The sequence below is a fragment of the Festucalex cinctus genome, chromosome 14 (genome assembly GCF_051991245.1).
Source record: "Festucalex cinctus isolate MCC-2025b chromosome 14, RoL_Fcin_1.0, whole genome shotgun sequence".
NCBI classification, from domain to species: Eukaryota; Metazoa; Chordata; class Actinopteri; order Syngnathiformes; family Syngnathidae; genus Festucalex; species Festucalex cinctus.
In genome coordinates this window covers 22,111,578-22,138,616 of record NC_135424.1, presented here as the reverse complement: position 1 = coordinate 22,138,616, position 27,039 = coordinate 22,111,578, and the positions used below count along the sequence as shown (strand labels likewise).

Genomic DNA, 27,039 nt, shown 5'->3' with positions numbered 1-27,039 from the left:
TATATATCTGTAAGGGATAATGCCTGAACAAAGAGACCTTGAACGTCAGGAAGATTTTCCTAAGCTTAAATCTAAATAGCTTCCTAACGGCATGGAAAACTAAACATTAAAGGGATACTTAACTTATTTAGCCCATTATAGCAATAAAAAGTTAATATTTTGTCTATGATTAATTTGATAGTTTCATTGTTTTTCATGTACAATTAGTACCTTTAAAAACACATTTTGCAACTTGCTGTTGACTGAAAATGACATCACAAGGGCTCAGCTAACCAATCACAGCTCAGCTTGTGAATGTCACATGACCAAACCTGAGCTGTGATTGGTTACCTGAGCCCTTGTGATGTCATGTTCAGTTGACAGCAAGTTGCAAAATATCAAATTTATTATAGGCAACATATTGTTTGACTGCCAAAAATGGCTAAATAAGGAAAGTATCCCTTTAAAGAAATGTATTGTGCTTTTCTTAACAATTTGGTGATTATTGATAATGTAAGCGATTGACTTCATTTTCTGAGTTGCTTCATTGTATTCTGGATATTTCTTGATTACGGTTTATTTATTAATTTTATCAAAGTGATGACCAGTTGGAGGATTCAGACAGCGATGAGCATTCCCGGTCTGAGTCAGTAACAGGTATGCTGCCCTCACAAAGCAATTAATTTTGGTAATTTAACTTCCATTTGTCAGATAGTGCCCTCAACGTTGACATTATTAATCTAAATTTGAAGATGTCTGGACCTTTTTCAAATGTATTTTGCCTCTCTTACAGGCCAACCGTCCCAGTGGGAGAGCATGGATGTAAGCCTAGGAGTGACAGCGCTCAGTGTGCTCCAGCAGCCAGAGAAACTCCAGTGGGAGGTGGTGGCCAGTGTGTTGGAAGACACAGTCAAAGACCTGGAGGAGCTGGGTGCAAATCCTTCACTGAATCAAGCCAAGGCTCACAACCAGGCCAAAGCAAAGGAAAAGGTCCCCGAGCAGCACAACATTCCTTTCCCCTGCTTGCTGGCCGGAGGCCTGCTCAGTTACCGCACAGCATTTAGTAACGCCACAGCTGGACCTCATCCCACAGTCGCATCTTCAACTCGCAGGGTGTCTGATAGTCACTGTAGGACTCAGGGCCCTGAGCCCTTCCAAGTAGGACCTATGCAGGACCAAGGTCCCATGGAAATTGATATGTGTAATTCCCAGACTGCTGCCCAGGAACAGTGCTTTTCTAACTTGGTAGGTTCTCAGGCTCCAAGTCCCTCCTCTGTGTCATCTGTGCACAGGACTATACCTGTGCTGTTGTTATATAGTATCAGAGAGACAGATGACAAGACCTCAGGGCAGGTGTTTGCACAGATGAACAACCTAATGAGCAAAGGTCTCCATGACGAGAGCTTCACCGTGCCACAAATTATCGAGATGGAGTTTGACTCGCATGAGCAGCTTCTTCTCCAGGATCCTCCCATCACGTACATTCAACAGTTTGCAGACTCTCCAACTAATCTCGCTGGCTTTGATGGTCAGATGGACAAATGGAACACATTAGCTGCTGCTACTACTTCTACCCCGCCTCGACCTGGAACACTAGTCCAATGTTTGAGGTTGCCCAAACAGCTAGAAGAGGAGAATCTTTGCGTGGACTCAATTACGCCATGCTGGGACGGTGTACACCTTTTAGTTGGGCTGCAGCCATGCAACGCGGACTCTCTGAGTGCGGCGAACCAAGTGGAAGCCCTCAACAATCTCAATCGCTTACACTCTGCCCTGTGCAGCCAGCAGAAGGGGGACTCCCGGCATCCAGTTGCCAATGGAGTAGAAGGCAACCACCAAGAGGGCACACGTCCTCAATCGACCTTCATCCTGCCTTCAGGGGACCAACAGCAGACGTGCCAGAGCGGTGGAGGCTATCTTGCACTCTATAAGCTCAACTACTCTACACGTATTGTAACCTTGGATGAAGAACCTGTTAAGGTGCAGCAGATATGTCAGCCTTGTGATGCAATTACCTCCCTTATACTGCTTCCTCCAGATGTGCTTGATAGCAGGGAAGATGACAGTGAGGAGACACCAGAGGAGGCTCCCTCTGGTTCAAAAAATGGTACATCACGGTTTGGAATTGGCTTGGCAGGGTCTGCTGCATCTTTAACTCGTTCTGCGTGTGGAACAGCCACAAGCAGCAGTAGTGCCACTGCTACAAGTCCCTCCACCAGTCATAAAGAGTCCAAGAAACAAGAAGTGGTAGGCCTGGGCCACTTAGTTGTGACTACACAGGGTGGGAATATTTTGATCCTGGACCTGTCCACATTGGAGGTTCGAGCCAAGGTGGAACCACCTAAGAAAGAGGGAGCAGCAGAAGAGATAGACCCTTTTGTCTCTGTAACTTATTGTTCTGGGACTGACCGCCTGTGTGCATGCACTAAGGGTAAGTGTTTGAATTTTATCAGCATCACTGCTGATCTCTGGGATAGAAAGGGCGTTCTTGTGTGTTTATGAGTATAATTGATAATAGGGTGTTGTTATTGTACAGTGAATCCCTGCTATTCACAGTAGTGAAAATCTGCGAGTAATTCAACCCTAAAGGTTTGTAATTGCCGATAGATGGCCTAGGCTCATTATTACTTGCAGGGCAAATGCATGCAGATGAACATTCATCACAATAAGATCACATTCATATATGTACATAGAATTGTAGTCTTAAATGGTCATAATCTACTTTGGCAATAATTGAATCATTTTAGAATGTCACATGCCATGACAGTTGGTGCCTGACATTTTTCATGTGCAATATATTGTCACCTTTACTGTATTGGTACAGTTCCTGTATAGAGTACTTTTCAAATTTTTCAAAGAGCATTATAGTATGTTAGTATTTAATGTATTCTTTCTCTACAGGTGGAGAGCTTCATTTCCTTCAAATTGGAGGTGTTTGCGATGATATAGATGATGCAGACATGTTTATTGATGGCCCCATTTCTAAAGGGGCTGAACTGTTGCTGGAGTGGGCCAGGCCTTCTTCCAATCCTGCAAGTCCTGGGATCTCAGGTAGAAGTTGCGTTGTAAGTTTAGATTCTTTAATATTTCGTCTTGATTTTCCATACAAGCTTAATTATTGCACAGGAATAGAACTCCTGGTGGACCAACCGCTGACCACAGAAAGCCTAATGTCGCTTGTGGAGCTGACGCGCTTTGAGACGTTGACGCCCCGCTTCTCAGCCACTGTGCCGCCATGCTGGGTGGAGGTACAGCAAGAGCAGCAGCAGCGGCGCCATCCACAGCATCTTCACCAGCAGCACCATGGAGATGCAGCCCAGCACACCCGCACCTGGAAGCTTCAGAGTGATAGGTGTGTAACTGTGGTAACTGGGTATGACCAGTGTTCCCTCTAATTTTCTGTGTCTGCATTCATATAAACTTATTGAGCATTCCACCGAGTACGGTGAGCAACATCCACTGACTTATACATGTGACCCACTCCGGTAAAATGTGTTCTCTATCCCATGCAAATAGTGGGGGTACACTGTATTGTAGTGATTTTTTTATTTTGTCCTTATCAGCATATTTGGAATTGGATTAATTTAAAAGTCATAAATATTACTCAAGTTGCATTGCTATTATTATGGTAGTTACTAACTACATTACATTACTAACTACAATTTTATTTTTTTTTTTAACAGGACACTAGAAACTCGGAATATATTTTAAAAGTAACCTAACCAACAGCATAATATGACCACGTATAAATAGATTATTATTTATTGATACTAGAGAGAGACCGATAATCGGGGCCGAGATTTGACATATTGGTACATATCGGTATCGGCCTGTTTTATTAATCTGACGGCCGATATAAGCGATCCATTTAAAACTCCGTCTTCTCGCTTCGAATGCAGCCCAAAGCGTCTGTCTGTTATGGAGTCCAACTCCAGCAACGTAACGCCCATAGCAGCATTTGATTGGTGAGCCGTGCAAGAGCCAGAACCAATCAGTAGTGTATGCCGTGTATCACAGTAGCTGGTCACGCACGCACCCACGGACACAACACGAGACACATGCTTCGAAGGTATGTTAAAAGAGAAGAGACTCCGCCAAGCTTTTCACCATGATAAGCTAAACACATTGAATTATGTTGTGTATTAAATGCACTATATGAATGGAGCTGCATTGCCTTGCATTGAATCCCCGCTAGCTAACAGTGGTGTGTTCAGCTTAGCATGTAGGCTAACACCCAGTAGCTAATTCGCTACTTGAACTACTCGGGGAGGGAATCACACACATTTTCACTTAATTAAGTAAACAATGTTTGTTAGAAAGGTTCCAAATATTAACAGTTGTCATTATTATATTGTCTAATTCCATGTTAAGAGTAGAGTAACGTCATTATATTTACCTCTCGTGACACACACATTGCATTCTGGGTCACGTCCACTACTTGTTGCATAGCGGTTATTATGCAGTTAGATGCCACAGTGACACTAAATAGCGTTTAGTTACTTTATATTGTGTTTATTTGTCGCACTGGTTTGCCGTTGTGTGCCTTAAGCTTCGACGTCGATTTGATTGACAGCTCGTTGTGCACTTCGTTAAAGTCCGCTCCGTAACAAATTAAGTGTCTCAAACACCGTTTAACTACACAAACGTGTTCTCTTCCGTATGTTAGGCATGAGTAGAGAAGTGCGCTAAAGTATAGTGTGCTTATTTGCTCGTTTTGTCTCTCTTTTCACGTCATGTCTGCCGTCAGTTGGGACATTATCCTCTCAATGGATGCCACTAATATGTAACATTTACGGCCGTAGTCGGCTGCAATTAATGTTCAGTGATGTAATTTCGTTATGTGCATCATACTTTGAATAATGAGCTCATGTTTGGTGTGTTGTATAACTTTCTCGTGTGTTAGTAACTATTCATGTGGACAGCTAAGATAGTGCTTGTTAATGTGAATTAGCAATGTTGCAGCCCAGTTATTATTTAGACAAGTAAATCTGTGCCATTAAGTGATACAGTACAGTAGTGAGAGAATAGTGTGCCCATATACACACACACGTGTCTATAAGTGTAAAACACATTAAACAGCAGAAACTGGCAGCGGTCCACCGCAACAATGTCTGTTTAACCAAGTTATTCTTACTATTATTATAACCAAGTTATTTTACTCTACCTTTTTCTGCGTTGATTGGGGCATCCTAAGTGGCAGTAAACTACACGATGAAGTGTGTTGTATCCTGAAGCTGTCTTTTGACAGTTCTCTTGTAGAGAGGAGTAGCATGATATTGCTGTTCTCGATTTAAGATCCTAAGCTTATCAATACTGTCTATATGGTAACAATAACAATAATCATAATAAGGTCTACAAGAACTGTATGGTGTTCAGGGATGAATAGTTTTTCTCATGGAATTTTTTTTTTTTTTTTTGCTGTAGTAATAAGTAATGCCACAGCTGATGCACATTTTGAATGACAGGATTCCTCCTATTACTTCAAAATATAAAAATATGACATTTATAGAATAAAACTACAAGTATCCCAAATGCTATAAAAGGTAATGTCACGTTGGCCCCCACATTTAACTCCCCCCGCCACCAACGTCTTATTGCAGATGGAAGGATGTAAAATGAAAAGTGCAGTGTGAGAATCCATTGTAAAGAATGGTTAGGGTTTGCATTATTCAAAAATTTGGTGCCAACATTTTAACTTTTACTGCAAATGAATATCGGCTTCAAATATCGGTTATCTGCCTCCTTGACTACCGATAATCGGTATCGGTATCGGCCCTGAAAAAAGCATATCGGTCTATCTCTAATTGATACTGTCTTTTAATATATTTTTTTTTAAATACATCAAATTGATTAATTTAACATTTTCTTCCAAGGGAACATGCCCCTGTATCCTTTAGAACAATTGTGTACTTTTTACCTTTTTCATCCCTGAATCGTTTTCATGCCTAAAATGCACAAGAGTAGACTACTTTTTTTTTTTTTTTTTAAATCACCGCACCAGGCCCTGTTGTTCTTGACACCTACTGTTTACTTTAATGACTCCATTGCACTTTTTTTCTGCCTTTTTATTTTGTGCTTGAAAGTCTCCCCGTTTGGACAAGATATACACTTGTCATGTATGATTTTATTTAAAAAGGATCCGTATGTCAAATTTTGCAGTGCAGTGAAACCGCTGCACTGCAAAATTTGATCGCAGTCATTTTAACAATAACGGTTTCAGTCAAATGAATTATTTTTTTTTCTTTCACCCATATGTAAACCTGTTAGTCCATTTATATACAGTAAGCCCTTGGCAACATCAGACATGCACATGGCGGCCAGACCAGTATCACACCTAAAGAAAAAAAAAAACAAGATCATAAATTACATGATGTATGTATGTTACAGAAAAAATTCGAACCACTTATGTATCAAATTTGTTACACGATTCGAATCGGCCCTAGTTTGTTGCTTGTTTTTAATCACACAGGTCATTTTAAGCTTAAGTCCTAAAACAATTTGTGTAATTATTGTCCCAAATTGTCCACTCAAAAAATAATGGAAAATGACTTTTATTAAAACGTGAACATTTCTGAAAGCCGTGAAGAGCCTCATTTAAAGGGCTCGTAAACTACGCCCATATTTGGACTTCTTGAGAATGGAGCGGTCGCTCTAGTCTCGTCCTTGCTGTGTGAGTGTTTGTATAATTTATCTATACAGGTATATGCTTCAAACTACAGTAGAACAACTAAAAGTGCACCCAAACTGCTATTGAAACAGAAGGGAAGTGGGAATGGTGTCCTGTTGTGTGCGTGGTATGTGCCGGTCAGCGTCACCGTAGTCTTGTGTTGCCTGTTCATTTTGGATGGAGCCGCTTCGTCCCACGACACGACATGCATGTTCCCCTTGCATTTAAGCTTTAATTTTTTTTGCCACATTTTTAACTCCGTTAACCACATGTGCTATATAAAGTTTTCAATTTCTTTATAGGAAGATCATGTAAAAAATACAAGCAGTAAATATACAGCTCAGTATACTGCTTTTTTTTTATTTATTTTTTTAAATGCGCTGCAGACATTTATTGTGTGATGAGAGGGTAAGAGCACTGCGCGATTGCACACACACGCAGCTTAGAGTGAACACTGGGTATGACTATGTTAATTTATCAGCAGGTGATGCAAAGATGTTTGTGTGTTGTCTCTGTAGTTCCAGCTGGGATGAGCATGTCTTTGAACTGGTGCTGCCTAAGGCTTGCATGGTTGGCCATGTGGACTTCAAGTTTGTCCTGAATGCCAACATTGTCAACATTCCTCAGATCCAGATCACTTTATTGAAGAATAAAGCACCTGGCCTGGGAAAAGTCAATGGTAAGAATATTTGTTATTGCTAGGATTTCTTTAGTGCTGTCACTATCGAATTTTTTTTTTAGAATCTATCGATTAATCGACTAATCGGATTCATTTAAATTTTGCATTAAAGTGTATGACAAAAACATTTTTCCCTCTGATTACTGTTTATTAACCAGTCATTGGTGCTTATTTCATACTTAGTATTCTTATAGTGATTTAAAAAAAAAGTGGGGAATTGATGTTTGTATTTGTGAATTGATGTCTATGTTACCGGTTCGGTCATTGTTTTCCAAGGTTAAAAAACAGATGTTTGCAAATGTCTTTGAGGAAACACAGAAGATCAGTCTTCTTCCATGAAAGGGCTACCGAAATCACTTTTGCATGTGCAATTTGACAAACCTTTTTTGTATATATGTTTTTGTTTTAAGTGGGATTAAACGAGTCAAATACAAATTCAAAGCTGTTACTACAACTTACTCAATAATCTCACGAGCCCTCTTCCCGCTAGCGCAAGCTCATATTAGGCTTTTAATGACCTATAGATATTTGCATGATGTCATGTACCCCACAATGTGTGCTGTTTATGGGCGCATGGAATGTCAAACGTCGAATTTGAACTAACAAAGGAATATCCGTAGAGAATCTACCAAAGTGTGTTCTGACCATTTGACCCTCTGACCATCGCATGATTGTATCATCCCATGACAGCAATGAATTCCATCTATAGGTCAGATGTTTGTACGGATGAGTGTTCATACTGCAGATGATCGTGTAAAGCATAGTTGTGAGTGCTGCTTTCAGACAAATTTCAAGCCCCACTAGTCAGCAGCAGCTACTTAACCTCTACAGCAAGTGGTCGTAGCTGAGTCTCAGGCTCCCGCTGCTTGTCTCCCTGTTTTGCTCTTGCTTTGCTAGCTTTCGTTTGCTTCTCCTGCTAGCCACTCTTGCTCGCCGTTCTCGCTGCTCCTGCTCGCTGGGTTGCATGCTGGCTCGCTCCAAATAGTTGTTAGTACATGCTTGTCAACTTTCCCTTTCCAAAATCTACAATGGAATAGTTGAAAACTAAACATATCCAGGTCTTAGAATGGCTAAGTCAAAGTTGTTACTTGAATCCAAGATTGGCCAAATCAAAGTCGTGACCTGTATCCAATTAAGAATAAGATCTGAAAACTGCTGTTTACAAACGCTGCATCTTGCACCTCACTTGAATTTATACACCGTCCCGACGATGGGCACATCCTCCCTTGCACCCTTCAGCCCTTGATCACCTAACAATGCACTTCTTTGACAGAGACCGCCGTTGATAGACAGATCACATTCCCCCTCTCCAATACCCTCCATGCAAATGGGGAGAAGAATGGTCGGCCTTTGATGCACGACTTCACAGAGGACATCCAACTTATGGACATAGAGCACACATCTGGTAAGAATTTATTTCACCCATACCTTCATTCATCAATTTCTATTTATTGCTTGTTGTCATTAACTCATTTACTCCCAGCCATTTTCATTGGCGCAACCCCTTCAATACCAACCATTTTATTGGATTTTAAACATAAAACCGACCAAAAGAAAGATTAGACTCCTTTCTTTCTGCAGAAAAAAAGTGTATTTCTATCTTCTTCTGTTCTTTAGTTATCAACGTTAGAATATAGCTACGTTTTGTTTAAATTCGAGTTTCTGACAAAAAAAAATATAGAAATGGAGCTTTTTGTAAAATATTTCAAGCACAACATTGACTTTCAAACTACTATTTTTTTATTTTATGACAGCTCAAACATCTAAATGAATGAAAATTTTATCTGGTTCATTGGAAAATAAAAAAAATAAAAAATGAACATGGACAAAAAACAGAGAACAAATTCCATACATAAATATAAAACCAAAAGGGTGTAGACAGAAGCAAAAGCTTTTCATTTCTGTGTCTACCCCTCTAGCACTACAAAATAGAAGAAATAAATAATAATTTAATAATTGTACATTTTGTGAAGCACTAAATAAGGACTAGTCGCCACAAGGCGCGCCACGCCAAGGCTAAACTTGCCACGTACCCTCTGAGCAAGCACAACGGCAACAGTGGTATGGAAAAACTCCCTACTTCATTTTTAATTGTAGGAAGAAACCTCAGGCAAACCGGGCTCAGAGGATGACCATCTGCCCTCGTCATTCTAACAGCAGTAAAACAATACAGAGTACAAAAAGCGGTTTTGAACACAAATCATCCAATAGGAAACATGAAATCATGAACAAAGGAAAAGAATAGCAAACATTCAACACTCATCCACGTCATTAGACTGGTAAATAAATCTCTGATTATATTTTCAAAGAATAGATCATTCTCATACCATCCTTACAAAGTTTTTTCATCATACTTAATGACCTACAGGTTTTGATACTTTCAGAACAGTTGTTAACAGTTAAATAATGTTTTACTGCTATAAAACAACAAATATGTATCAGATGGGGCTGGCGCACAACGCTTTCGCTGTTACAATGTGGAAGCCCGTCTATGATGCACGTCAGGGTATATCCTTCACCTGTAAATGAATAAATATCCGGGTCTAGATGTGTACTTTGAAGTGGTGCAACGTAGGGCTGGGAGATATGGCCCAAAATTCATATCACAATTTCAATTGCATACATTCACGATAACAGTTAGTATATATCACGACTTAAAGCTGTCAAAAAATAATTCTTTTTAATCAGATTACTCACATATTAGAATTTTGTATCACCTTGACGAATCACTTGATTAGAAAGGCTTTTTATCAACATTTTCATCCCGCCAGATTTGAAGAGCACCAGTTAGGTGTTGATTCTTTCTACATTTAATGTTATGAAGATGTTTATTGTTCCACTGCACACTCTCATCCTCCTTTTTTTCTAATCAATTAATTACTTGCGTTAATCAGTTAATTACTTTTGATATTCTGAATGTCATACATAAACATTAATTAAATGTTTTACTTTAATGGATGTAGTTATGTTTATTGCTCAACACAATCTGTGCTACCTTTAACGTAACCATCCGCTGTCAAGCAAAAGGATCATCTGCGGTCAAAATTAATAGTGTGATTAATCTATGTAAAATATTTCTTGTGATTAATCAATTAATCAACGCTTTAACTTTGACAGCACTAATGACAATATAAAATTAAGGGTTACAAATATTTATCCATTACACCACTAGTACTTCATGGCTATCTAAATGGAGAGGATTTTAACAGGAGTAAACACTGTTGTGGCTTACTTTCGGCACGAAACAGGAGGTGTATTCAAACACAGTAGGAAATTTCAATCCCAGACAGGAAAAAGTCTCCATCAATGTATTAAACAATAACTACAAATATCTAAACAACGTGGCTTTATAATAACCTGTAAAAGCTGACATACAAGAAAAATGATAATGATTTTGGAACTGAAACTATATTGCACACAACACTTGCATTTAAGGGCTGTTTATGTTCACCATGTGTAACACATTATGTAATGTATTTTTTGTAGGCTCCATGTTGTGTCCATTCTTAGAAGAGCACAAGGAGGACATCTTGTGTGGACCAGTGTGGCTTGCTAGTGGGCTGGATCTCTCAGGTCACGCTGGCATGCTTAGCCTCACCAGCCCAAAATTGGTCAAAGGTATGAAAAGGCTTAACGTTGTTTAAAATCTAATATGAGGCCATCAAGAATTGCCAAAGCCAATGCATGTAGTTGAGTGTATCCATGTTCTTCAGTCCAGTTTATGCCTTGTCTGTAGGCATGGCTGGTGGAAAGTACCGCTCTTTCCTGGTTCATATCAAAGCAGCGAGTGACAAAACCATGGAGGACAGTCCCCGACCTGTTGTGAGAATGCCCAATGCCAAACCCCAGTGCTCCAAATCACACTCGTTGTCCACTCTGCTTCAGAGAGCTCAGGCTTCCAAGGTACTGACTTGAAGGCACTCTTCTGAAATATTTTTCGTGATATCAAATTTGTTCACTCTTTTAATACAATCAAAGGCGATAAGCCAGAGAGTATGGTCATTATACATATGCCAGTTTTTTGAAGATGGATGAGATAGTTATTTTTTTTGCAGGACAAGGTGTCTGGAGCTAAACCAGATGGTCAAGCATCTTCCAAGAAAGTAGAAAACTTGAGAGGTTGTGACCTGCTGCAGGAAGTATCTGTTACAATCAGAAGGTTCAAAAAGACATCTATTCCCAAAGAGAGGTAAAATAGATTGAAGTCTAGAGCAGCAGGTTGAAGTTACAGTGGACCCAGTATTTTCTTGTTTTTATATTCGCAAATTGTGTATACGTGTGCTTGGCATTAAGCTGTTTACTGTTTTTAAGGGTAATGTATTTTTGGATAGTTTGATTTATTTATGGCTTAAATGATTAGCATAGGTAATTATCACTTTTTTGGGAGCGTCAATTATTTGCAGAAATTCTCTGTTCATGGTTCACGAGCTTGGTCCTTATACCCTACAAATAGCTAAGTTGCCCACTGTACTTTTAAAGCTTTGTTTGCCTTCATAATGTTTTTTTTTTATTTTAATTTTTTTTAATATATATATATAACTCGTTAAATATATACTGTCTACTGTCTACAATTAATCTCAAATACACGATACCTTTTTAGTAAACTGATTTTACCTTCTCTAAACCTGTGAACGCACATGTCCAACTGTTAAATATTTCAATATTGTTTTAGACAACTTGCTGTTCTCAAAGAGCTGAACAGTAACAATTTTTGCAATTATTTTTAATTTTCAACACATCCGCAGCATCATTTTTGCTACCAGTTGATGAAAGTCTGTGACACTTTTAAGATCAGTGGCCACTACTTGTGAGAAAATCCTGTGATTGAGAGGTCTCTTTAAATACCAATTCTAATTGTATTAAACCATGTTCATGGATCAAGCATCATTAGGGAATTTTGTCATTCGGCTACAAGATGTGCACAAAATACTAAAATATGGAAGGAATAGTTGGACATTTGCCTTCTGCATGTTTTGATAAGGTTGAATTAAGTTCATACGTAAAGGTGATAGTGCATTTTAGTTTTGATTCATCCAGAAATGTCACCAAAATGCTGAATATCCCAAACCGTTTGTGAGTATATATGTTCCGCATAGTAAATAGCATACTTTGACACTCAAATTGTTCTGTTTAAAACTGGTAGACATTGTCTGCAAATCATTAGTTTAAACAACTGTAGCATCGTGGTGCTTTGTATAAATAACATTGTAACTAGCTAAATTGTAACATGTCTTCCTTTTGCATTCAAGGGTCCAGCGTTGCGCAATGCTGCAGTTTCCAGACTTCCATGAGAAGCTGCTGGATGCGTTGTGCCAACGGACCGAGGATGGCCTCTCCACAGAACATGCCCAAGGCCTCATTCTTGACATCTTGTGCTGGCTGGCTGGCGTTTTTTCCAATGGACCGTGCAGGTATGACCAAGTTGTCACCAATATTGCTTCTGATCACGAGCAATGCTTTCTGGCAAATTAGCCATCTCTATGGCTCCCAAGAAGGTGAAAAGTGCAAGTGATTGTATAATTATCGATTCCTGAAAAAGTGTTGTCATTACCAATGGAGAAAGTTTATTAGAGATTCATTACTATTGTTTAGAATTAGGAGCATGGTCATGGAATGATTTAAACCTGTAAGGCAAGGTACCACTGATGGTTTTATTCTTCACACCCCTCTTCTTCAAATGCCAGGTTTTTGTGATTATTAAAAAAATAAATAAATAAATAAATAAATAATATCCAAACTTTTCAAAGTTTAAAAACAAAACAAAACAAACAAAAACATTGGGAAGAACTAAAGTAAAAATAAACAACTGATATATTGTGGTTGAACATGTGCGCACAGGCTTTTAACAGACTTTAAATGGTGGCAGGTCTGTGATGATCCCCATTTTGCATGACTGACTGTGATTGGTTAATTGTGAACACAGCCACACTTCCAGTAATGAGGGTGTGCACACTTGTGCAACCATATCATCTCAGTTGATTTCTTTTTTAAATTGAGTTATACAAGTAGGGTAACTAATTATGGAAAATTGAAAATTATTCCTCTGCACACATTTCATCATTAGCAATTTACTCATGTTATCCTCATGACTTTTTTTAGCTTACGAGAAGGAAAGGAGGGGTTGCTGGCCAAAACCAGATTGAGGCTAATGGATATTGTTGCAGTGTGTTTCTTTGAGGCCGGTCGGAGCATAGCTCACAAGTGCGCACGCTTTCTTGCACTTTGCATCAGGTGAGAGACATTGTAGATTTCTTTCTTGATGTTCTTGTGGGTTCATGTCCGCATAATATTGTGCTCTTCTTGTCGAAGCAATGGAAAAGGTGATCCCAGTCAACAAGGTTTTGTAACGAGTCTTCTGAAGGCTCTGCTGGACAATATGCCCTACTTGCCTGCTGCAGCAACAGGCGGTATGTAGCCGATAAGCAGCACGATACAGCAATATGAACCATCCCCCTATCTAATTGTCTTTTATCTTTGAATATATTCTTACAGGCTCGGTGTTCTGGTACTTTGTTTTGCTGAATTATGTAAAGGAAGAGGACCTGGCAGGTTGTAGCACTGCCTGCGCTTCCTTACTCACGGCCATCTCAAGACAGCTGCAAGACCGACTCACCCCAATGGAGGCACTGCTGCAGACCAGGTATTTTCCAGTTAATCACTACTCATTTAAAAATATGGTTTCGATGTTAATAATCTGAAATCAATTAATACAACCAAAATGCGAGGGTATTTCATTTCCAATTTAGTTTTGTATTTCTATTACATTTGTAATGTTTCCATCTTGGAAAATTTGAGTAATGCGTCAAATGTCCATCCATCCATCCATCCATCCATTTTCCTCCGCTTATCCGGGGTCGGGTCGCGGGGGCAGCAGCTTCAGGAGGGAAACCCAGACTTCCCTCTCCCCAGCCACTTCAACCAGCTCCTCCGGCGGGATCCCAAGGCATTCCCAGGCCAGCCAAGAGACATAGCTTCTCTAGCGTGTCCTGGGTCTTCCCCGGGGCCTCCCGCCGGTGGGACATGCCCGGAACACCTCCCCAGGGAGGCGTCCAGGAGGCATCCGAACCAGATGCCGGAGCCACCTCTGCATCAAATGTTTTTTTTTTTTTTTTTTTGGAAAGTTCTTTTTAGTGGAAAATTGCAACATATTTCCATTTGACATTTAAATCTTCGTGTCATTTTAGCTTGTACTTCCCACTTTTCTTTTTTTATGGTGATAAAGTTTCAGAAACCTACGGAGCCCCTCTGGTGTCAGGGTCTGAATTTTTTTTTCATTCGCTAATCTGTACACACAGTTTAGTAAGCTGTACCCACAGTTTAACAATCTGTACCCAGAGTTTAGTAACCCAGTTTGTTAAACTCTGGGTACAGATTGCTAAACTGTGGGTACAGATTAGCAAAAAAAATAATAATTCAGACCCTGACACCAGAGGGGCTCCGTAGAACCAAATATATATATATATATATATATATATATATATATAAATAATTTAAATTAAATAAAGTCATCAAAAAGGAACAGGTAGCACATCAAACCCATCTCTCCTCTGAGATGTTCACGAACAACAAGGAACTATACTCCCTTGTGGAGCATCAGCTGAAATCAGACCTGATTGGTTTTATATAATGTGTCCACTTGGATCACATCCGGTAAAATTTGTCCAAATCAACCCTGAGGGAATATGACAGCTTTTCCATAACGTAAATTTCATGCACAATGTTTATCCATTCTTCCAGAGTTGGTGGATCCACCTTGAACGATTTTCTCGTTATAGATTTTTGTTACTGGTTGCTCTAGATAATATATTAAACAATTTTTCATAATTCGTAGACCAACCTGCTCTAAATAACCCAAACAATACAATAACGTTTGAAGGTAATAGTCTCCCAAATACATTTTCGACATGTTTGTGGATCTCACTTTAGTACTGTTCAATAACCTGGCAGGTCCATACATTTGAGAATGGTTAGCTCCATTTCTCCCACGGTCTCTCCAAGTATCTCCATTGCCACAGTATCTTTTCTGGACTGGAGTAATGAAGAATCTCATAATGTTCTTTTAGCACAGGGGTCTCCAAGTTCGGTCCTTGAGAGCCCCTGTCTAGCCTGTTTTCCATGTTTCTCTCCACTAACACACCTGTTTCGTGATCGGGATCGTTATCAGGCTTCTGAAAAGCTTGCTGATTAGCTGATCATTAGATTCAGTTATGCTGAAGGACGGAGACATGGAAAACAGACAGGATAGGGGCTCTCGAGGACCGAACTTGGAGACCCCTGCTCTAGCAGAACTCATACCATGTGTTTGATCCAGTTGAAGTCCATTTCAGATAACATATCCTCTCCCAGGCCCCAATGTCAATCAAATCTTTTCCTTATTTTTCCCAATTCTGCCCTATTATTTCTGTGATCTCCATTCTAGATGGCCTTAGATGATTGTACAATTTAGAAACAATTTTATTGCCAAGTGGTAGATTCAAGTAGTTCTAGAAACTCCTGTAAGAATCCCAGTTCTCGTCCTTTGATGTTCTCTTTCAGGTTTTGGTTGGATAGTGCCTGGCATGCAAGTATCTATAAAAATCATCTTTTTCTAACCCATGTTTATTCCTTAAAGATTCAAAACTCTGGAATGCAAATGATGGCCTTTAGAGAGCCATACCTTGAATCTACCAGCATTTTTGTTTGGTGTAAAATGTGTATCATCGGCACGCCACCTCAGAATCCTCAGTCTCACCCAGTCTACATATTTTCCACACTTCCTGCCAGATTTTCAGAAGAAATGTCAGTGAATCATCAACAATTAACATTTTCCTGAGTAGTGCTGCCTGCTATCAGAACAGCTATTGGGATCCTTCCTACCAACAATACACCTTCTATTTCTTTTCACCTTGCATTATAATTTGGCAAGCACAGGCAAATTAAAGGTTTAAGATGGGCATCATAATAGTAATTCTGTATACCTCGGAGTCTCATCTCACCACTTTAGCAGACATTGCAAAATATAGAGCAATTGTGGGAGGACGATCACCCTAATCGACTCCACCCGTGAGCTCAAACTCAAGAAATCAATAACATCCCATCTCTGTAAATCTGACTTTAACCTCAAATTAAACTGGCCAAAGTTAAGATCAAACAGTTTGGTCATAAATTAACCTTTTTTAGCCCAAGATCACTTGTTTTTTTCTCAAGACAAATAAGTTATCTGCAACTGTGCTACCTTACCTTACCATGGCAGATTACTAAAGACTAGTCACCACTTTGTAGGTCAAGACACGAGATAGCTGTCTTTTCCAATCTCTTGTTGCTTTCTTTACAGGTATGGACTATACAGCTCCCCTTTTGATCCAGTGCTCTTTGACCTGGAAGTCAGTGGTTCCTCTTGCAAGAATGCCTTCAATAGCAGCATCGGGGTCCAGTCAGATGAGATTGACCTCTCTGACATTCTCTCAGGTAAGAAAATGCACTTTCTTTTATAAACCAGATAATTTTGAGAACTGAAATAATAATAATAGTTAAAGGCACCTCCAGATGTTCTTGATACCAATTGTCGTATAACAGCACTATATACACTTATTTTACTTTATAAAACTCTTAAAAGCTTTTAAGTCTTAAAACTACTCATTTCATGCAGTGACAGACGCAATGTGATGTGCTTGGGTGATTAAAAAAAATAATAATTCTTTTGTGTTGACTCCTGGGCGCGATGTGAATGAATGTGATGAGTACTGATTTTAAACATTGTGCGGCAAGTTGGCTCATTTATTTTTCTTCATTTAAAAAGGAAATCTGCATGAGAGCTGACAAATTTGTTATCCCGTTGACACTTTTTTTTCCATGTGTATGTATGTTTTTTATTTGTTTTATATGATGTAAATTATCATCTTAAACATGTCCTTGTTCATGTGGGCTTATGAAGCACTGGAGAGATCTTTTATTTCAAAATTGATGTATGATGGTGTTTCTTTTCCTGCAGGGAATGGCAAAGTAAGTAGCTGTGCTGCAGCAGAGGGAAGTTTCACAGCATTAACAGGGCTCCTCGAGGTGGAGCCTTTGCACTTCTCTTGCATCGCCACTAGTGATGGTACTCGAGTGGAGCGTGATGATGCCAGCATGTTCACTGGTAAATATGACCGACATCTACATTTTCTATAGCATTGGCTCAGGTCAACTCACCACGTGATCTGTTCGGTGTTTGTTTCTACTTTTTTAATCCTCAGTGAGTACATTTGGCGTTACCCCTGCGGTTGGCGGCCTGCCAACAGGAACGGTTGGTGAAGCTTCTACAGCTCTTAGTTCTGCAGCACAAGTGGCCCTGCAATCTCTGTCTCATGCCATGGTGTCAGCTGAACAACAGTTACAGGTCCTACAGGAAAAGCAACAGCAGCTCCTCAAACTCCAGCAGCAGGTGAAAAAAAATACTCCAGAGACATTCAACCTATAGCGCTTTTACACCATATGTGACCCTCTCTAGCAAAAGCATTGAGATTTCTCAACCAATAGCCTCCTTGAGGTCTGGAGTTTCATTTTCCAGCAGCACAAATGTAAAACATGTAATAGAAATGTATGAAAATAAGCAATTATTAGACAGTATGCATCGTAAACACTAGGGAGTGTTTTTAGCCTAGCTGCTAGTTAGCGCTGCACCGGGCAACTGTTTATTTAAAATCAAACCGGATTTCCTGCCTCAAACATCATTCACAAATGATTTATATAAATGTTATGAGGATAAGCGGTTGTGATTGTTGTGTTCCTTGTGTATTATGTTAGGGGGTGGGGTACACTCTGTTGAATCATCATAACATTTTAATTTCCTTTATGTGTCCAAAAGCATTTGATTTGAGATATAATATCCATAATGTTATCAATAAACTTACTTGTCACAGGCCACACCAAAATTGCAAATAATCTTTTAATTCACACAAAATTATTAATTCAAATTTTCCACTGTGATATCGACCTCATTTAAACAAGGAAATACCACAAGGAGCAACAATAAAATAAGCAAACATTTGGCTGATGCCTCAGAAGATGAATTGTAAGCTGAATGTGATCTTCATAGTTGAGGCTGATTTCATCTGTTGCGAGGTCAAACTTTTAAAGGGTTCAACTCTGACGATGGCCTTACCTGCAATTGGTATTGACTTTCCACTGATATTTTAACAGATCCTGAAAATTTCAGGATCATATCTTTTTCCTAAGGTACTGGTCGCTATGGACATTTGAAAGATGCAAGTACCAAGACTTTAAACTGCTTTTTCTTAAAACTAGGGATTTCAACCTTCCAACATTAATATTGTAACTTTGTCAATTTTTTAGGTACATCCATGTATTATAATATCATTTTAAAGGAAATTAAGTGAAGAATTTTAATATATCAATATTTCATTTTTTTTTTATTATTTTATTTTATTTTATTATTATTATTATTTTTTTTGGGGGGGGGTCAGGCATGAGGACCCTTTTGTCACATATGGCCCTAAAAGCGCTTTCATACATCAACGGGAAGCTGCTGCCGTAGAAGGCACTACCAGGTCCACTGGGAGAAAATTGGGGTTTAGAATACTCAAGGACACTTTGACATGGTCAAGGTTGAGGATCAAACACACAACCTTAGGGTTGGGAAACGACCACTCTACCACAGAGCCATGCCAAATAATCAATGATTGATCAATTTAAGTGGGTAAAAATTCAAAATATTGAATATTAAAAAAACAAGTACGTTTTGATTTCATGATTTTTATGAAATATTTACTGGGCTAGTCATGCCAGCGTCTGAACCGCGGGTAGCCACACAGTCGCAGAGTGGCCCCAGTCCACTAATAGTCCCTGAGTAAATCTCTGTGTGTCTGTTGCAAGCAGAAGGCCAAGCTTGAAGCCAAACTGCATCAGACGACATCTGCAGCGGCTGCCTCTGGTGTGGGACCCATTCACAACTCAGTACCTTCCAACTCCTCCTGTGCTCCGGGTTTCTTCATTCATCCTTCCGATGTCATCCCTCCAACACCTAAAACCACACCCCTCTTCATGACGCCGCCTCTCACACCTCCGAATGAGGCTGTGTCCGCAGCCTTCAGCGCCGAACTGGCTCACCTCTTCCCTGGCTCCATGATGGACCCTGGGCCAGTTAACCTGGCAGCACACAAAAACTCCCAAAAAGCCAAGCCGGTTAGTGATGCTGCAATTAATTTTTCTTCAGGCAAAAAAATGATTTTTTTTTAAAATTGGTAACATATCATATATTTTCATATTTAATATGAAACAAGCATTTATTTGATTCCCCCCCCCCCCCCCCCCCCCCCCCCCCCCCCCCCCCCCCCCCCCTGCAGAGTCCCATGGGCAGTGGTTTGGCTTTGGCAATTTCTCAGGCATCTCACTTTCTGCAGCCTCCTCCACACCAGTCTATCATCATAGAGCGCATGCACTCTGGTATGCCACGTCTGGGTCACTTGGTAGCTAGCTAGTTTTTTGTCAGTTCCATGTGTCAAACAGCACTTCTATCATATTTATATTGGATAATCACACATTATGTCTCTCTACACTGACCAGTGTTGCTCTTCCCTTTTGTTTTTTCATGTAGTAAGTTATAGTCAATTGCTGTTATAGTAATTCAGAAAAGATGCATTTGTTTTGTATGCGAACATTATGTTCTTGATATGACACTGTAACATAATTAATAGTCTTTAGTTAGTGAAATTGAGTAGAATGTTTGCAACTTGTATCACAATGGAAAAATAGGCTATCAATGAGCTTTTCACGGCAGACAGCCATGCCGTTAATAATCATTTGTCAGCCATAGTCGTTCACTTGGTATTGGTAATATGTCATCATAAACTGTGTGAAACCAATTAATGTATCCCCCAGTCAAAACAATTCTATCTTCTCCTGTCTCCAGGAGCTCGTCGCTTTGTGACACTTGACTTTGGTCGACCCGTCCTGCTGACTGATGCTCTCATCCCGACCTGTAGCGACCTGGCGTCTCTGTCCATAGACATTTGGACGCTAGGTGAGGAGGTGGATGGCCGTAGGCTGGTGGTGGCCACCGACATCAGTACTCACTCCCTCATTCTACATGACCTGCTGCCTCCACCCGTTTGCAGGTTTATGAAGGTTTGTTTCCATCTCTGTTTTTTTAATTTTTCACATGAATTGTTTTTTGGTGACTGAAAATGTTCTTGTTGGAAGATTTCGTAGAATTCTCAGCATTTTTATATAATTGGGTCGGAAGGTTTCCTGTTAAGAATAGTTTGTCGCAGCCATTGATTACTGTTGGATTTTGGATTTGATGCCTGTTTTTCTAGGTTTTTCAAGACGTGATGGGGATGTACAGCGAATCACATCTTTATTTTTTTATTTTTCCCCTTCCACAACTTTCAGATCACTGTGATTGGCCGCTATGGCAGTACCAATGCTCGTGCAAAAATTCCACTGGGCTTTTACTATGGTCATACTTATATTCTGCCTTGGGAGAGTGAGCTTAAACTGATGCACGATCCTCTGCGGGGAGAAAATGAACCTGCCAGTCAGCCTGATGTGGATCAGCACTTGACCATGATGATGGCATTACAGGAAGATATCCAGTGCAGGTGAGAAATTAAGTACCGTATTTTTCTCACTATAAGGCGCACCGCATTATAAGGTGCACCTTCAATGAATGACATATTTTAAAGCTTTTTCCATATACAAGGTGCTACAGTAGAGGCTGGGGTTACGTTATGCATCCATTAGATGGTGCTGCCCTAAAGGGAATGTCAACAAAACAGATAGGTCAGTCAAACTTTCTTAATAGATTACAAACCAGCTTTCTGACAACTCCATTCACTCCCAAAATGAATAAACAGCTGTTTTATTATTTTCTCTGAGGCAAAGTATTAGTATTAGCTAGCGATCCAAGATGGCGGGATCTTCTGCGCATGCGCGTTACCGATCGTGCAGGGTCATCGATTGCGTCTTGACAGCGAGACCTGTTGCGGCTCAATGTTGATCCATACAGGTATATAAGGCGCACCGGATTATAAGGCGCATGTCAGCTTTTGAAAAAATTGAAGGCTCTTAGGTGCGCCTTATCGTATGGAAAATATGGTACATCAACTCTATAGCATGTGTGTGTGTTCCAACATTTATATTTGTTTGGTGGAGTGTAAATGCGTGGACACAAGTTGCTTCCACTCAATGGGATAACCTAATCTGGTGTAGCCTATAGACCTTTTGCACCAACGTCACGTGAAATGACGCGGAGCGACTTAGTGACTTAGCGACTGTTATTTTACTAATTAAAATTTATTATTGCCCATCGAGGCATGGAATATACTTCAACCGAAATTCGCCTCTCAGTCGAAGTGGCACATTTAGTCGGTACTCTTAGAGCCTGATATTTACTTAAGTTGGAGATCACTAGTTTGAAAGTAGCCCCTTACTTTCTGTCGCCTGCTGTTTCTTACCAAGTTAATCAAATCGCCGACTTTGCCGGAATTCACAGCGCATGACCTATAACATGTAGTCCATGCCGAATCGGAACTGATTTAAAATCTTGTCGCTGGCTGGGTCTCTGGGATGAGATGCTACGCTCACACCGGGAGACAATATACCTCGTAAGGGCAAAAGTAAAACTTGTTTATCATGCTAACTGAATTATTTTTACACATTCCGTTCTATCTTGAAATGCTGTGATGATGTTATTATGTAGACTTAGACTAGCATGGAACAAATGACTATTGTAGTGGCAAGCTGTGCAGAAATTTCATGATTATTACTCCAAAAGATTGAGCTCCAGAGTGGAAAAACCCCAAGCATAGAGACAAAATCCCTCATTATTAAACAGTCAAATGTACTTAATAGTTTTGATTGTGACGTCTCGTGCAAAAGATCCATAGACAAAGAAAACAGAAAACAATTTGCAAACCCAGTCTAGATTCGGAGCAGTTACATTGTGAACTCAAAAACCATTCCCATAGTACCGTATATGCTGCATGCGGAAAGACTATTACACTGTGATTTTCTAATGAACAGTTATTTTGTTCAAAATAAAATGTTTGTTCTCTTATTTCTATATTATGCTGTATTCATTTTTAACTACACATTGATCAGAACAAACGGTCCCAATGATCTCGGTGGTAAGTCTTACCTCTATTTGCAAACATTTCAGTTTGTGAACAAAATAAAATTAGGAACAAAGGTTCCGGTGTATAGAAAGTTATTATTATAAGTTAAGAAAGTTATTATTTAATTCTGAAAGAGTGCGACAATTATGTCAGACTTGGAATTTCAAATGAATTTGCCTGAGATTGTTTTCCCTCTTGTTCCAGGTACAATCTTGCTTGCCATCGGTTAGAAACCCTCCTGCAGAATATCGACCTGCCACCACTCAACAGTGCCAACAATGCCCAATACTTCTTACGAAAACCAGATAAGGTGGTAGAAGAGGACCAACGTGTTTTTTCAGCCTACCAAGATTGCATCCAGCTTCAGTTGCAACTCAACCTGGCCCACCATGCTGTCCAGAGGTTGCGTGTGTCACTTGGTGCCAGTCGAAAGTCTCTCCCCACAGCCAGGACTCATGAGGCTCAAGACCTGGTTCACAGTTCCTCTACAGAGCAGCTGAGAACGATCATCCGTTACCTTCTGGACACATTGCTTAGCCTGCTCCATTCTAATAATGGTGAGGAAAGGACTGGCCACTTAGGATTTGGATGCCAAGGTTACTCTGCCTATTAGTATTGATATACTTCCTTTTTGCTTGCTTTTTTACACATCTGCATATTCAGGCCACTCAGTACCGTCAGTGCTCCAGAGTACCTTCCACGCACAGGCTTGTGAGGAGCTCTTCAAACACCTTTGCCTCAGTGGGACACCAAAAATCCGTCTTCATGCTGGCCTGCTTTTGGTACAACTGTGTGGAGGGGAACGCTGGTGGGGACAGTTCCTTTCTAACGTATTACAGGAGCTCTACAATTCTGAGCAGTTGCTCATCTTCCCCCAGGACAGGTAGGGCAGTTAACTGCAACCCTACATTTTTACTGCTTTACAGAAAGGTGACATGTATTTTTGACACATTTATAATACAGTAAGTCCTCGAGTTACGACGTACGCAACCTACAAGGTTTAGACTGTACGACGCCCGTGCCTCATCCGTAGCACCTTCTTTTTTGTTAATTTCCCACAGTTATCACGCCATTTTAAAGTTATTTAAAGTTGTGTTGTTGTTTCCTCCAGCAACGGGTGTCCATCGAGCAGGTCGGCTCGCCATCAGGCGCGTTATATTTCTGTGTTTGTTTCCATTACCTCCACTTTGATGTCCGTGCGGAAACATGAAGTATTGGTTCCAGCATTCTCCGGGTGGCACAAATGTGTTTCTTAAAATTACTATGCAAAGTATTTTGATATAAATATCAACTTTAGCGGCGAAATCGGACATACTTTGAAAATTCGGGTTACATTGCCAGGCTTGCCAGCGTAGGAACGTACCTTGTACGTAACTCGAGGACTCCTTGTATCAAAGAAATGACAAATCATCAACAAAGTGGTTGATTGGCCATCGGCTGGTATATAGTGATGCTATAGTATATATGCTATAGTGAGACAGATTCGTTAGTTTGTGTACCGATGCACTCGCGTTTTTTAAATCAAAACTGATTTTAGTCAAATTGTTTTCTATGACACCTTTAGTTTATACCTTACTCATAACTTAGTAAAAGGATGCAACTTAAAAAATGTCACGTAATTGACAACGGAATTAAATATCAGTTGAAGGCGCTCCATACCCGGTCACTTTGCAAACAGTACAATGTTTTACCTCACAATTTTTCTGAATCTCTATCACAGGGTTTTTATGCTACTGTCCTGCCTTGGCCAAAGATCCCTGAGCAACAGTGGTGTGCTGGAGGGTCTACTGAACCTCCTGGACAGCTTGCTGTCTCCTCTGCAGCAGCCTCAGGCTGCTACACAGCATAGGACTGAAGGTAATGCTGCAGGTTGACAAAAGGCTTAGCAAGGATCTGATTCCGATTTGCATGTCTTGCAATGTGAAAGCTGAGGAATGATGAGGTTTAATTAGTCTAAGTGATTACATTTACATGCGGTCATTATTTGTGTTAATGTCAGAATTCCAGTTTCTGAAACATTCGAGATAACCAGTTATATGAGTGGCGGACAGTTACTCCATTTACATGTTCACTTGTGCTCGAATGGAAAACCCCTTTCGTAAGAGCGACACACGTACAATGTCATTATGTAAATGGACGTAATTTCCGCTTTTAGCTTTACGTTTAATAAAAAACATATTTGCCACTCACCACATTGAATAGTCTGTTTACTCCTCGCTCCAAAAGTGTGGTTCTTTGCTGCGTCGTCATGTTTGTTTACTTCTGCTTGAGATATTTCCTGTTGGTTGCACGCCAGAAGGATGGACATATATACAAGTAATTGTGTGTATCGATACAAATTGTGGCATTGTCGCCGATGAGACCGAAAATCACATGAAATCGCAGTGGAGGAATGCATTCAAGTGAGGCTCGTTTAGAGAGTGTGACAGCGCTGCGCATACAAGTTGTTCTTGTACTGCAAAGACCAAGATTACTTGCGAATACAAATATAAGATGAAAAGAAGACTAAGAAGAAGAATAGAGCATGTGCACAATGCAAAACAATTTCCCGTTCAAATGAGGTATTCTAAATGCCGTTTCCATTAACAAGAATTTGGGTTATGAAAGGGGTAACCTAGTTTTCAATAACCTGAATAAGAGCATATTCTGGTTTATGCTGGGTTTACATGGACTTTTGAAAAGGGTAATTGCTTGCATATAAACATTGTCATTCTGTCTTGTGTTTTCCAGGTGTTTTGGATATCCCAATGATCAGCTGGGTGGTGATGCTTGTTTCCAGACTATTGGACTATGTCACAAGTATAGAAGATGAAGCTACAGGTGGGAAGAAACACCTTGGAGGGAAAGAGAGGGAGAGAACATTCACAGGTACATGAGCATTTTCATTTCAAATAATTGAGTGATTCCACAAATGGTTTCTTAGCCACTTAATTATTTTTCAGGTATGCAGTGGAGCTTTATCAATAACAGCCTTCAGTCTCAGAACACAAACAGATCAGCTAAAGGCAGCAGTAGCCTGGACAGACTCTATTCCCGCAAGATTCGCAAGCAACTCGTCCACCACAAGCAGGTACACGTGTCTCTTATGTTTACAACTTAGCTTTACACAGTAACCTTTTTTCACTTCAAATTGTGAATGAGTCTTTTGTAAATGCCACATATTTGCTTCTCCAAACACTCGCCATTTTGCTTACATACAGAAATGAAAGCGTTATGTTAACAGCTTAACCCTTTTGAACTTAGCACCTTCGTGGGTACAAAACAAATCAACAGCACCAGCCAAAGCATTCAGCTCAGATAGATTACATTTTTTAGATTTACCAGCTTCCACTCCAATGATGATCTTGTTATGTGGTGATTTTCGTGTTCCCAGGAGCTACACATTTTAAGATTAGTCCCGCCTAGTCTACCTCTTTGCAGCCCTCCTCCTTGACATTTTTGTTAAATATTATCTTTTGTTTTAACATCCTTACTTTGTTTTACTTGATCATTAAATGTGATGTGTATATAATCTTAATCAAGAGTCATATTTACCGCTATTTAAAAATTTTATCAAAATATTTTATTGCACTTATTGGATTTTAAGCAGGGGAATTGTTTGCATTGCTGATATTCATTCCGTCCCTTTCCTTCTAGCAGTTGAATCTATTGAAAGCGAAACATAAAGCTTTAGTTGAGCAGATTGAGAAGGAAAAAATCCAAAGCAACAAGGGATCGTCCTACAAACTCCTGGTGGAGCAGGCCAAGCTCAAGCAAGCCACATCCAAGGTAGGTTATGCAGTTATATTTCTTATTGTCCTTTGTTGATAGACTGTAAATAAAAGCGAGAAAGATGTTTTTGCTATGTAGTTATATTTCCGAATCTGTTGAAAGACAGATTTGACATTTTGGTACCTTAGAAAAATTCTGTTATGTTCTTCAAAACATATTATTTACGTTCAACCTCTCTGGCTTATCCTAGCACTTTAAAGACCTAATGCGTCTTCGTCGGACGGCTGAATGGCCACGCTCCACGTTAGACACGGAGTCTGCAACAGCCAAAGAAGCCCCAGAATTTGAGCCCCTGCCCTTTACATTATCCCATGAGCGCTGCATCTCTGTGGTACAGAAACTAGCCCTCTTCCTCCTCTCTATGGACTTCACCTGTCATGCTGACCTGCTACTTTTTGTCTGCAAGGTATCATCTTAAATTTCAGAGGATTCATTTTATGATTCATTTTATTGTCAAATAGCACAAATCAGAATAACATTATGTACATGGTTTCTTCAAAAAAAAAAGAACAGATTTCAATAAGATGCTCAATATGTTGGCTCGTTCATTCTGAAATTTTCTTATCCTTTGAATGAATACATTTCTGCCCCTTTCAGGTCCTCGCTCGGATAGCGAACGCCACCAGACCGACAATCCACCTCTCTGAGGTGGTGTCTGAGCACCAGTTAGAGCGCCTACTCCTTCTGTTGGTGGGAACAGACTTCAATCGAGGGGATATCTCCTGGGGAGGTGCCTGGGCTCAGTATTCCCTCACCTGTATGTTACAAGACATCCTGGCAGGTGTGTTGTTTAGTGTGCTTTGATTTAAAATTTTGGTGACGTCATCAACATACGCTATGCGATTACA

The 27,039-nt window shown here is 40.0% G+C and overlaps 1 protein-coding gene across 3 annotated transcripts in view; it reads left to right on the top strand.

The window, feature by feature from the left end:
- The window catches only part of birc6 (baculoviral IAP repeat containing 6), a 94,795-nt gene that overhangs the window by 11,665 nt on the left and 56,091 nt on the right, over window positions 1-27,039 (top strand). For all 3 annotated transcript variants that reach the window (XM_077494419.1, XM_077494418.1, XM_077494417.1), the window contains exons 9-36: window positions 578-636; window positions 773-2,410; window positions 2,881-3,030; window positions 3,106-3,331; window positions 7,165-7,325; window positions 8,599-8,730; window positions 10,812-10,943; window positions 11,062-11,228; window positions 11,381-11,514; window positions 12,575-12,736; window positions 13,425-13,556; window positions 13,635-13,732; window positions 13,818-13,965; window positions 16,639-16,772; window positions 17,296-17,442; window positions 17,540-17,727; window positions 19,182-19,487; window positions 19,649-19,748; window positions 20,215-20,429; window positions 20,697-20,905; window positions 22,625-22,977; window positions 23,084-23,303; window positions 24,141-24,277; window positions 25,151-25,288; window positions 25,363-25,490; window positions 26,057-26,188; window positions 26,382-26,597; window positions 26,789-26,972. In XM_077494419.1, coding sequence (XP_077350545.1) covers window positions 578-636; window positions 773-2,410; window positions 2,881-3,030; window positions 3,106-3,331; window positions 7,165-7,325; window positions 8,599-8,730; window positions 10,812-10,943; window positions 11,062-11,228; window positions 11,381-11,514; window positions 12,575-12,736; window positions 13,425-13,556; window positions 13,635-13,732; window positions 13,818-13,965; window positions 16,639-16,772; window positions 17,296-17,442; window positions 17,540-17,727; window positions 19,182-19,487; window positions 19,649-19,748; window positions 20,215-20,429; window positions 20,697-20,905; window positions 22,625-22,977; window positions 23,084-23,303; window positions 24,141-24,277; window positions 25,151-25,288; window positions 25,363-25,490; window positions 26,057-26,188; window positions 26,382-26,597; window positions 26,789-26,972 — 6,146 coding nt within the window. The remainder of the gene's footprint in view (window positions 1-577; window positions 637-772; window positions 2,411-2,880; window positions 3,031-3,105; window positions 3,332-7,164; window positions 7,326-8,598; window positions 8,731-10,811; window positions 10,944-11,061; window positions 11,229-11,380; window positions 11,515-12,574; window positions 12,737-13,424; window positions 13,557-13,634; window positions 13,733-13,817; window positions 13,966-16,638; window positions 16,773-17,295; window positions 17,443-17,539; window positions 17,728-19,181; window positions 19,488-19,648; window positions 19,749-20,214; window positions 20,430-20,696; window positions 20,906-22,624; window positions 22,978-23,083; window positions 23,304-24,140; window positions 24,278-25,150; window positions 25,289-25,362; window positions 25,491-26,056; window positions 26,189-26,381; window positions 26,598-26,788; window positions 26,973-27,039) is intronic.